Source organism: Anarrhichthys ocellatus, unplaced genomic scaffold (assembly GCF_004355925.1).
Source record: "Anarrhichthys ocellatus isolate YVR2014 unplaced genomic scaffold, GSC_Weel_1.0 scaffold3, whole genome shotgun sequence".
NCBI classification, from domain to species: domain Eukaryota; kingdom Metazoa; phylum Chordata; class Actinopteri; order Perciformes; family Anarhichadidae; genus Anarrhichthys; species Anarrhichthys ocellatus.
In genome coordinates, this window is record NW_022280033.1 from 13,175,875 (window position 1) to 13,187,088 (window position 11,214).

An 11,214-nucleotide genomic window follows, 5' to 3' on the forward strand; every position below is an offset into this window, starting at 1 on the left:
CACACACACACACACACACACACACACACACACACACACACACACACGGGGGAATGCCTCATATCGTGAATATCATGTGCATGTAAAGAGGAATAGCCAAGAAACAGCCTATCCATATTTATGAATGTTTGTCAAAACAATGGGTGAAGATACTGTATAGCCAGGCGGATTGATTTCTCTTGTTATTGTCTTTCAGAAACCATTTCCAGCCTATCTGTCTTCCACTTCTGTTACACAACTTATCTGTCCTCTCTCTTCCTCCCTCTCTGTCCGTCTCACCCAGGCATGTTTGTCTGTCTGGTCCCAGGACAGTTCCAGGTGCACAGCGACAGTCAGACTCGGGACATCTGGGACCTGCGCAGTCCACCTCATCACAGATGTCGTAGAAATCTACATAACACACACACAAAAACATAATAACACAACAATAGACAAGAAAAGGAAAGTAAAAAATTGACTTTTTACATATCGCACACGAACACTCACGGCCACAGTACACGTGGAAGCAGACTGAGGGTCTGGGCAGGCGATAGACAAAATATCCACCAGTACAGGCCTTCACATCGATACTGGCGTTCCACTGGCAGCAGTTGTCATTGAAGCTGGCACACACAGGCAGCGTGACGATGCCTTCGTGGGGTTGAGGGTGGCTGCCGTTGAGCCAGATGGGAGCATGCGTGCCACAGTGGTCCTCAGAGACGCAGAAGGTGGGCATGGCATCCCCGGCCATGCCCGTGAAGCGGTACCATTCTCCAGACACGTGGTTGTCACAATGGGGCACGCCGGATGACTGGTTGACGTGGTAGTCTGTGTTCCTCCAAGGTTCATTCAGGCTGATGTATGCAGAGCATGGGTCCAGGGCTGAGGCGGCAAAGACGAACAAGATTTGGTTACACATGCTTTGGAAAAAAGTAGGAACATGATATGTGTTTAAGATAAGCAGGGTGAGCTAGAGAGGTTGGTTGGACAATGTATGGAGTCTGAAAGGTGGGAAGTAACTACTCAAGTGAGTACTAAGTACTAAAGTAAGTACAGTACTTGAGTTTTTTTTAATTTTGAGCTACTTTGTACTTAGTATTTTTAGTCCACTAGATTTCTTATCAAAGTTTTTACTTTGCTACATAAATCTTTAAGCTCAGTTTAAGACTATACATGAAAAGCAAAGCTAGGTTTACAAAGTATGACACCTTGATATGTGTTGGATTAAATTACCCAACAGTATGGAGTTGTTAAAAACAGTGCTAACATATTAGCTATATCTGGTAATATACCTATGTGTACACTGTGTTAAATATATACAGTACTACTGTTTTGACTTTTGATACTGTATCTATATTACTATTCTATAAGAATATTGTATACTGTGGTATTGCTACTTTTGCTGATCGCTTTAAATACGTCTTCCATCACTGCTAAAAGAACCAGCTCCCCTAAATTATGAAAAGAAAACATATTAGCTCCCTTTATTCTAGATTTCTGAACTACACATCAATTTAATGGAGTTAAAATTAATTTTGTTTCTGGTGCTTACAAGAGTAAAAAAAAATAAAAAATAGACATTCAAAACAGGGGCACCCCTTTAAACATGGGTTTAAGTTGCTAACAACACCTTTGACGCAAGTCCTCCCCCATATCTCTCTCCCCTCATTTCCTCTAGGGTCAACTCTTTACGAAAGGCACACAATGCTGCCAACAGCTTTCAGTAGGAAGTAATTCCAATTAAAAACAGAAATCTCAGAAACCCAAACTACCTGCATGGCTAGATGTGAGATTATCTTCTTTTTCTAGTTTTGGTGAAGTGATCCTTTAAAAGAGTTAGATGTTCTGCTCAGTCCAGAGAAAACCAGTACAACCCATGTCTAAACTGTTCACTTGAGCAAAGTTGTTGCAATGAAGCAAACCTTTGGACCTTTGTGATAAACTTTAACACTAATTGAACTAAAAGCCAATAAACCACATACAAAGAACTCTTTATCCAGTCCTCTCAGTGGTGACTATTTTCACTACTGCAAGCATTGCAGAATCAGGAGAACAACTGAATGAGCAGAGTAAACAAAGTGCAGCAAAAACATCAATAGTCTCTCCCTCTCTTCGTGCCCCCTCAACAGTGTAATTAGAAGGCAGACATAAAACAAAAGGAAAAGAAGTAGAAGTGAGCGTTGATGGGAGCCGGCAAAGTGGGCAAGGGTGAGAGTAAGTGTTATTCACTGAGAAGCAGCGGGGATGAGGAAACAGCGGGAGGCTGATAAGCCCGGCAGTAACGCATCTTCAGGGATAGGCCAGGAAACGTGACAGCTGACGAACCATTCATAACTCTTTACTGGAGCAGTGACCTCCACTAAAGCCAAACTCCAGGCTTTTCATTAAGTTGGATTGCGCAACATAAAAAATCTGTTTACACTTTCCCGTACCTTGTGCGAAAAGTGCTTTCGACATCAAATGGAGGCCAAGGTTGACCAGAAGTTCACAGCAACTGTTCCTTTCCTCATACCCGCTTTCACAAGTAAACACCAACACACACAAATACATATCCCAAACCATGTTGAGAAAAAATAAACTGACTGACATCTTAGTTCCTGTAAACTGTCAAGAAATATTCGAGTGAGATGGAACTCATTTTGTGACCATAAATGACATCACAGACATGATTTTCACCCTTCATCCTCTAATGGACAGTCCATCTTGTCACTACCTGCTGCTCCAATAAAAGCAGAAGGATAAATTCGCGGGCTGGGCCCACTGACAGCATAAACGACCAGTTTTGGAGACGTACGACTGACCAACATTATTCAAGCTCGAGCAGCACAGAAGGGGCAGAGGACAAAGCTGACTCATGCGGGTGAATGCTAATGTAGACATTAAATCTTCCAGATGGGGCTTGAATAACTTACTATGGCTATTAAAGGATTGTGGAGCCAAGCCTGACCCGAGTCAGACTCCAGCCTCTTATTTGCACAGATGAAGATGAAGACTCAGAGTATACATACGTCCAACCTAATTGTTCTCTATAATGAATGTGTTTTTGTTAAAGGTTAAAGCTGGTTGAAAAAAATCACGTGAAACGATCAAAACCAACCATGAATTGATTGAACACCTGTAAACCCTCAGCGCTGTAGACACAGAGTATCGTCCAAAAGCCATTAAAACACATTAATGAGCCACACAGGTGCATTGGACAACATCTGTGTTCATTCAAAATTCCATGTTCACCAACCTGCTGCTGACAGATACTCGCTTGAGCACCAAATGTGTGTGAATCCGCTGCTGAAAATAGTCCATGCGGAATGCGTTATTTATCTAAATTTAGAAACATTTGCTGAAAGCTTTAATGTTCAGCTGCTGTAGGAACTTATTAAGCTTAAATAAATGAAATAAATAGGCTTGGGGCTGTTGAGGGAAGTCCAAAAGTACTGGATTCACTGTTTGTTCTGGTCTTTTCAAAGGGTTTTGTGGACAATAACAAATATATAGAACAATGTCAACGTTTCTTTAATCTAAAGGAAAGACCACTGCAACTGCTGTTATTGCTGTAGAATAATTCAAATATAATCTTAATAAAGGAAATACCTGCTTTTTTGAAAGTGAAAACATAACAAATGTTGTACTCACCTACACCTGAAACTGCAACACCCTCCAGCAGCAGACTTGTAACCACCCAAACAATCATGATACGTTTTCTCTGTGTTGGCTAAATGACAGTCCGAGCTCAGGCCTGAGTTGTGCATGTGTCTCTTCTTGTTCAGCCTGTCTTTAATAGGCGCCTCTTATCGGCATGTGTCATTTTGTCATGTCTGTCTGTCTCACCTTGACCCCTTGCTCCCAACATCCAGTGACAGGATCATCCTCCCATTGTTTCAGACGGTGCGGTCTGCACACTCTCCTCCCTCAATCCTCGCACACATGACCTTAAACTACAACAAACATAATATATTTCTTTTTCTTGCCGTCATTGCTGTGAAAAAGTGTGATTGTGGCCTTTTTACATGTCTTAATGTATGTTCTGCTCATTTAAAGGCCGTAGAACACTGAGCGATGACCTAATCTACAGCAGCATTAAACCAATCTGATTAATCGGCTTAGTGTCGTGCTGACGCAACTTTCACTTCAAGGCAACGCTGAGGCAGAGTGTCTGACAGCAGAGCGATCTAGCTAATAACTTGGCCCCTGTTATTTGCCAGAGAACGTATAAAGCTTGGCCCTTTTCATTAAGAAAGCACCCAAACTAACCTGATGTTTGCAGTTTTTGTTTCTCGTAATGTAATTAAATCAAGAGAGACATTAATGCACCAGGCTGGTGGAAGAAATGAGGTGGAACATGCCATTCTTCTTCTGCGATTACTCCTGGAAATGAGACACCGTTAGCCAGTAAACCTTCCAATTATATTGACAGTGTTTAGGTTTGTTTTAGTGCTTTCACTGGTCTGAAGTGTGTTGCAGTATTGGGTTAAAAGTTGTTGGGGTTTTTTTCAGCCATGCTAGAGGCGAGGCATATGGATGGCAAATCAATGTGATGGTCGAAGACAGATTGGACTGTACCGAAATATCTTAAACACTGGATGGATTTTGTCCACATTTTGCATAAGTTTCATGGTCCCAAGGGGTTTAAGCCTAGTAACTTTGGTGTTCCCTGTACTTTTCCTCTTGCACCACCTGGGGTTTGACCGTTTGGGCTTTCATTGAAAGGTGAAAAGTTTATCATCAAATTAGGTAGACATTCATACAGCCCGTAGGATGAATTTGACCACCTTGATGATCCCCTGACTTTTCATCAGGTTAAAATCTGTCTTACATTTTGGTTTATAACAAATACCTGCAAAACAAATGACCTTCCCATCAGCCCCAGCTGTACGTTGTGTTTAGTGCTGCTAGCGTAGAACACTCGTACATATGGGAGAAAAAGGATTTCTCCCTGTTCAATGATTACACTTTTCAAAATGTAAATGTTTCTTTTGCCATTTCGTTTTTAAATAAACTTTCAGATTTCCTAACCATGCTTCATGTACCTATTGTATACAAACAGTTCCCCTCAGGTCTATCTCATAGGATGTCCTGTACAGGAAGAGCTGGAGGCCAAGGAGAGCAGGAGGAGGTGGGCCGACCTTGAAATGTTGCTTCTTGTAAATTTCTGTAGTATGTCCATTAATCTCTTCACTTCCAGTGAGAACAACAGGAGCTTCAACTGGACCACTGGCTCCAAAACCTGGATACGGATTTTATTGATAATTGAATTACATTTCTCTTTTATACATATTTCATAAATGATACAGGATTTTACATTTTTCTTTTTCGCCAACATTACAGCATCATGTCAACAGAAGAAAAACGGACAAGAAAAACAAAATAAAAAAAAAAAGAGGTCAGATTGGAGTACAAGATCATTTTCAATCCTATATTCTGCTTCACTCTTTAGGCATTTTAAACATCTTATTGTAAGTGCACACAAACAAGATATTCAAAACATAACACACATTCAAAAAATAGAATAATAATGTCGCTTTGGAGAAAAAAGGCTGAGAGTGGATGAAAATGCCAGGAGAGAGGGGCGACAATTGGAGGTGTTCCCCGATAAGCTGACAGAGTGCGCCTGACACTATTCCTTTGGACTCAGATCCAGGACGTTAGTAACTGAGGTCAAGAGAACTACTCCCTTATAAGTGCACCGAGGATGGAGGTTTTTTTTCCATTATTGGGGAGTAAAAATGCACGCCGACGGAGGGGTTTATGGGAGTAAGAAGGTGAAGATGGGAGTGGGGTTTGATGGGGGGGGGTTGAGCAGTTGGTTGGCTGGGATTTATGTCAGATTTGGCAGGGCAGATTCTAAAGACGCAGCCCTGTCCACTGCCCTTTATAACTAGGAATCTCTACAAACAACGTTCTTAAATTATCTTTGCAGTTTTTTTTGTTTTTTTTGATAAATCATCTTTTGTTATTTTCACATAATTTCCCATGTAGACATACATTCATGCAACACCCTCTTTATAATAAAGTTTCCCTATATTTGATATATTTCATTTTTAAAAAGTAAACAAGAAAAAAAAAGGACAAAAACAAAGGCAATAAACGGTGGATGGCGTGATAAAAAGGAGGTGATGATGGAGAGAAGTGGTGTGTAGAAACAGCAGAGGGGAGGATCTCTCACCTGCCACAGTACATCTCCAAGGAAACACCATCGCCACATTGTGTGTGTGTGTGTGTGTGTGTGTGTGTGTTCAGGAAAAACCGCATGACTGTTATGAAGTGGGATGAGGGCGGAATTGATTTCTACCACTATTGACAGTCAGTAAATGAGGGAAAAGGATTCATGAATATAGCGATCTCAACTTTGTCCCCAGTGTACACGTGGATTCGACAATCACACACGTCCACAGACACGCAGCAAGATTTATTCTCACTTCCAAACATTCAATTTGAACCCTTCTCAATACGAAGGGTGTCATTCCAAATAGGAGATTAACTTTCTCAATGATCTCATCATTGCCGTTTACCAATTTGCTACAGTATTGATACTTTTTAAATCATTAATCAATCAAAAGGCACAATTTCCCTTGGAGACAACACACACACACACACACACACACACAAACCCACTGACACACGGTAAAAGATTCGACCAAATCCTGTCTTGGCTAACCTTTGATTTGACCAAAAATCATGCACTGTAATGGAAAATCTGCAGTTAAACACATCGATCTCTTCAGTGGGATTCCATCAACTTTCCACACACAAGCAGGATGTTGAACTAGAGTCTGTGTTCAGCGGCGTCATGTGATTGTGCAGAGGTGATCTACAGCAGTAGCAGTTCAAACTTACTTTCAGAGCTTTTTTTTTTTTAGACATAAATGGGGCCGGAGAGAGGGGCTCCAGTCCTGAACCTGAACAGAGAACTAAGTAAAGCTGACAAATGTTCTTTCAGTGACCATCCCAAAAAAAAAAACCATAAACATATGGCTTCTACATTTAACGTATCAAGGAGATAAGACGTCATAGATGTAGCAAAGAAAAGTGTCCAGTTAAGTACAAAATTGCAATAATGCTCCTACACATTCACAGATTTCTACTAAGGGCATACCACAGCATGCAGTCTACCCTGCCTGGCCATCGAGGGAACAGGGGGGCATTACAGCAACAGTGGGAGGAGAAAACTCAAAAAAAAAAAAGATGGAGTCTTCTGTGATTTTGTCTGTAAGCTTCGTGAGGAAGAATCGTAAAAGAAATTGTTGAAATGCACATTGCATGCTGTTAAGATCATGGCCAGGTCACTGAAAACATGAACTTTACATCTCCAAGAACAATACTTTTCATTGGACAAAGAGGAAATATATGATGTTTGGAAAAAAAAAAAAAAAAGGGACATTGCAGGCAATTTGCTCAAATGCTGCTCCTGTTGTATTGACTCTTCTTTAAAGCCACTCAGTATATCGATATAGTAAACGATAACACGGCTGTGGGTTTGTCTCAGACCATGGTCACTGCACATTTCAAACCCTTCATTATGTTAAGCACTTTCCGCAGCAATCGTTGTATTCATGAGGTGATCATAGAGGTCGAAGATGACATTATGCTGCATTGTTCAAAATGAATTCCAATCAAAGCCATTTTCACCCTGAATTGGCTTCAACATTGTTTCCCCCCCTTTAGTGACCATGCACAGGAGCCTCACGTCCTACCTGGACGTGGTTACTGTGAAATACATTGTGTGTTTGACAAGATATGTAATAGTTAGTTCAAGGTATGAATGCATTCGCTGTAATGCTCTTTGCGTGTGCGCACACTGGACTGTTAGCGGGGGTCCTCCATGGCAGAGATCTTCAGAGGATGTTAATTGATGAAAGGATGCTTGAAAGAGAGCTCCTCCCCCCACTGAAAAAAAACTAGCCTCTGGTCATCTGTTTATTTGATTGTATACATATATATATATATTTATATTCTTCTCATAACAAATATACTATGGCTTTCAAAATAAAAAGTGCCAAAATATTTTTTTTTTGGAATAAAAGAACACACAGTGATGTTGTTGTCGGTAGTACTCTCATACTTGCGCAGACCGGGCCGCTACAGGACGTCAACAGGAAGAGGAAGCGAGGCGTCGTCATGCCTCTATCCTGCGAGTCGAGACAGGCTCCTGACAAAGGTCACACTGGGAGGGACATGTGTCCGTCACCTGGTGAAGGCGTGGCCCAGGGAGGGAGAGGCAGCAGGGTTCAGCCACAGGTAGACGAAAGTCCCCCTGATGGTGCGACTGCAGTCAGGACTTTCTTGTAAACTTTGGGATAGAGACTCTTTCTGGAGCCTGTCCCAACCAAAAGTAGGTGTGTGTGTTGACAGTTTTACTGCTAGAGGAAGCAGGACTACACTGCTGTGTCGACCTGCAGGCCAGAGTGGCCAGGGCCGGTGTCCCAGTATACCCTGAAAGTCCCATACACACACACAGACACACACACACACACACACACACTCAACAGTGACTGTCCCTCTGCATGTCCTCTGCTCTGGAGTGTCTAGAGGTGTGATGATTCCTGTTTTCCCCCTGAAGTTCCCTGCAGGCTGTCCCTCCGGAGACTTGAGGCATATCCATAGTAGCCCAGCTTAATTCCTCATCATCATTGTCCTTTTCATTATACTCACCATCCTTCGGCTGTGAGAGTTTTTCAGTTCCCGGTACTCTCGCCATCCTTCTTCGTCTTTTAGCGGTTTTCAATTGCAATTCCAACTGGAGTTTTCAGTCAGGAAAGTAAAAAGAAAAAAGAAAAAAAAAAGAAAAAAGGAGAAAAAACTAACTCCCACAGTCGAGAAAGGGATGGGATTATTGGGTGTGGGAGGAATGGGGGAGGGAAGAGTCTTAGGAAAGAGTTGGGGGTAAAAGGGGAGGGAAAAGGGTGTTGGATGGAAGCGGGAAAGGGGGGTTGCAGGAGTTGAGAGAGGAGGGAGTCACTCTTCCCATCAATTTTTACTGGTTGTGAGCTGCTGAACCGGGAGCTGGAGCTGGAGCGGGTCCCGAAGACGCTTCAGATCCAACTCCACCTGGAGAGGGTTCACGAGGAGAGGGAGGCAGGGTAGAGTTTCAAATATGAGAAGAAAGTGTGCAGGGATCGGTATGAAAGTCGGTCTTTGTACGGCCGTTACAAATCAAAGTATTGAACTGTAAAATGTGACAATCCCCAGTGTGATTGCAGTGCTTATTTTACATCACAAAACATCCAGTTTTCACCAAGCGACTGTACCTCAGTGATATCATCCTTCAGCTTGTTGTACTTCTCAATGTCGAAGCGTGTCCTTTTCACCCCCTTGTGGAAGAACAGCAGATACTGTCTGTCTCTAGCGTCGGGGTAAACATACTCCTGCAGGTTATAGAGAGACACAGACATGTTTATCAGATATCGTCCGCATTCTGCTTTCTGTTCATTGGGTCAAATCACACCAGTGAGAAATTCAACATCAAATGGACTCACGTCCTTGGAGCTAAACGCTGGTGGTAATTTATGAATGCTGAACCCTGTGACTAGACTCAACTTTTAAATAGCTAAAAATATTAGAATTGAATGCAGAGTGTAGCAAAGACAGGAGCGCTATTGGATTTCATTACTGTAATGCCTTGTTCCCCGAGTTTAATGTTATTGAAGAGGACAATTTCCCTCAAAGAACCAATGGTCTTTCACATTTTTTGGCACAAAAAAAAAATCACTTAAAACAGTGTGCTCCCACTAGAGGAAAGGTTATTATTATGCTTAATAAGATAACTTTTACTATCAATCAGCTAATCCTTTGGTATACATAATGTCCAACAATGCAAAAAAGATAATCAATTTAAAATAATACAAAAAGCAAAAGCAGCAAATCCTCATATTTGAGAAGCTTGAGCCACAGAAAGTTTGCGCTCGCTTTAATAAATGACTTAAATGATTGATTGACTATCTAAATTGTTGTTTTCAGATTTTTGCCGATCAACTAATCATTTCAGCACAAACCCAAACGGCAGCAGAAGATGCTTATTACACTCAAACTTGACTTCAAACATTCATTTATGCATGTGTATTTGCATGCTTGTTGTGTTTCGTTGCGTCTTACCTGGCGTGTGAGAACAAAGTAGGCGTACATGCCCATGGCCGTGCCATAAGTGATAAAGTATGTGACGGGCTCCATGATATCCCAGGAGTACTCCCACCAGGTGAGCCTGGCCAGGATGCCAAACTGGGTGGCCATGTACGCCATGCCGCCCCACAGCACCCAGGTGGTACGCCGCTCTGCCTTCTTATTCAGTTCCTCCTTCACCTACCCATCCGGAAGTCAAGAAGAAGAAGCAGCCAGTTTAAATAGAACAAAAGAAGCGGATGTGTATTGAGAATGTAGCGAGGATGAAGGTCATTATTGATTTTTAGCACAAAATAAGAATATAGGCCGAGAGCTGCTACGTTTTTCAGACCCTTGAATGCCCCAAACCCATAATTAAGACGGCTTAACTGATCAGACCATCTTTAATCAGTAATCCTTGATGGCTGAGACGAAACAAGGCCTGATGATACAATTTAAAAAAAAAATATCTCCAGATAAGAGGATTAAAAACATCAAAATTCTGAGCAGCTACAGCTCCCCTTGGCTTCCATTTTACTGTTCAATTTATTGGCTTGTTAAAACCCTTGCAATGATTTGTGGGTCTAGCTAAGAGCAGCAACGAACTATAACCAACCACCAAAATATCAGTCGAGGCAAAGGAAGTTAGACCTTCTCTAAGGGGCGGAGTTCAGAGTTGAGGTCCTCCAGTCGTCCAATCAGCTCACGTTCCTTGCCGAGTTGGTGCTCCTCTATGCGCAGGGTGGTGTAGAGCTGCTGCACCAGAAACTTGACGTCATTCAGCCTTTCTGCCTCCTCGTGGGGCAGCAGATCTGAAGCACGCACAAATGCAAACACACAAAAAAAAGCAAAAAGACAGGCTTTAACACCCTCCACTTGCTGTCAATAAAACCATTTCTTCACCTTATTGGTAGTGACCCCAACTGTGAGGAAGTGACTCAGAGCAAACAGTACAGGCTCAGCCTTTTCTTTGCCAGCTCTCACCTCTCCTTGGTGGCCGCACGAGGTGCGTGGCGTCATTGATGACGAGCTTGAAATCATCCAGCAGCAGGATGTCTATGCCTGTGGAGGAGGCGACCCTCGCTCCATCTGGAGAGAGAGAGAGAGAGAGAGAGAGAGAGAGAGAGAGAGAGAGAGAGAGAGAGA

The 11,214-nt window shown here is 42.3% G+C and overlaps 2 protein-coding genes across 3 annotated transcripts in view; both read right to left on the minus strand.

The window, feature by feature from the left end:
* oit3 (oncoprotein induced transcript 3) overlaps positions 1 to 5,101 on the minus strand; it is a 10,090-nt gene extending 4,989 nt beyond the window's left edge. The window contains 4 exon segments of the mRNA XM_031872685.1: positions 280 to 390; positions 487 to 861; positions 3,610 to 3,667; positions 3,669 to 5,101. Coding sequence (XP_031728545.1) covers positions 280 to 390; positions 487 to 861; positions 3,610 to 3,667; positions 3,669 to 3,725 — 601 coding nt within the window. The 5' untranslated portion in view covers positions 3,726 to 5,101.
* Positions 5,102 to 5,199: 98 nt separating this feature from the next.
* mcu (mitochondrial calcium uniporter) overlaps positions 5,200 to 11,214 on the minus strand; it is a 52,884-nt gene continuing 46,869 nt past the window's right edge. For both annotated transcript variants that reach the window (XM_031872706.1, XM_031872696.1), the window contains exons 5-9: positions 11,053 to 11,157; positions 10,720 to 10,880; positions 10,066 to 10,269; positions 9,222 to 9,338; positions 5,200 to 9,021 (exon numbers count right to left, since the gene is read on the minus strand). In XM_031872706.1, the coding sequence (XP_031728566.1) occupies positions 8,941 to 9,021; positions 9,222 to 9,338; positions 10,066 to 10,269; positions 10,720 to 10,880; positions 11,053 to 11,157 (668 nt within the window). In that variant the 3' untranslated portion in view covers positions 5,200 to 8,940. The remainder of the gene's footprint in view (positions 9,022 to 9,221; positions 9,339 to 10,065; positions 10,270 to 10,719; positions 10,881 to 11,052; positions 11,158 to 11,214) is intronic.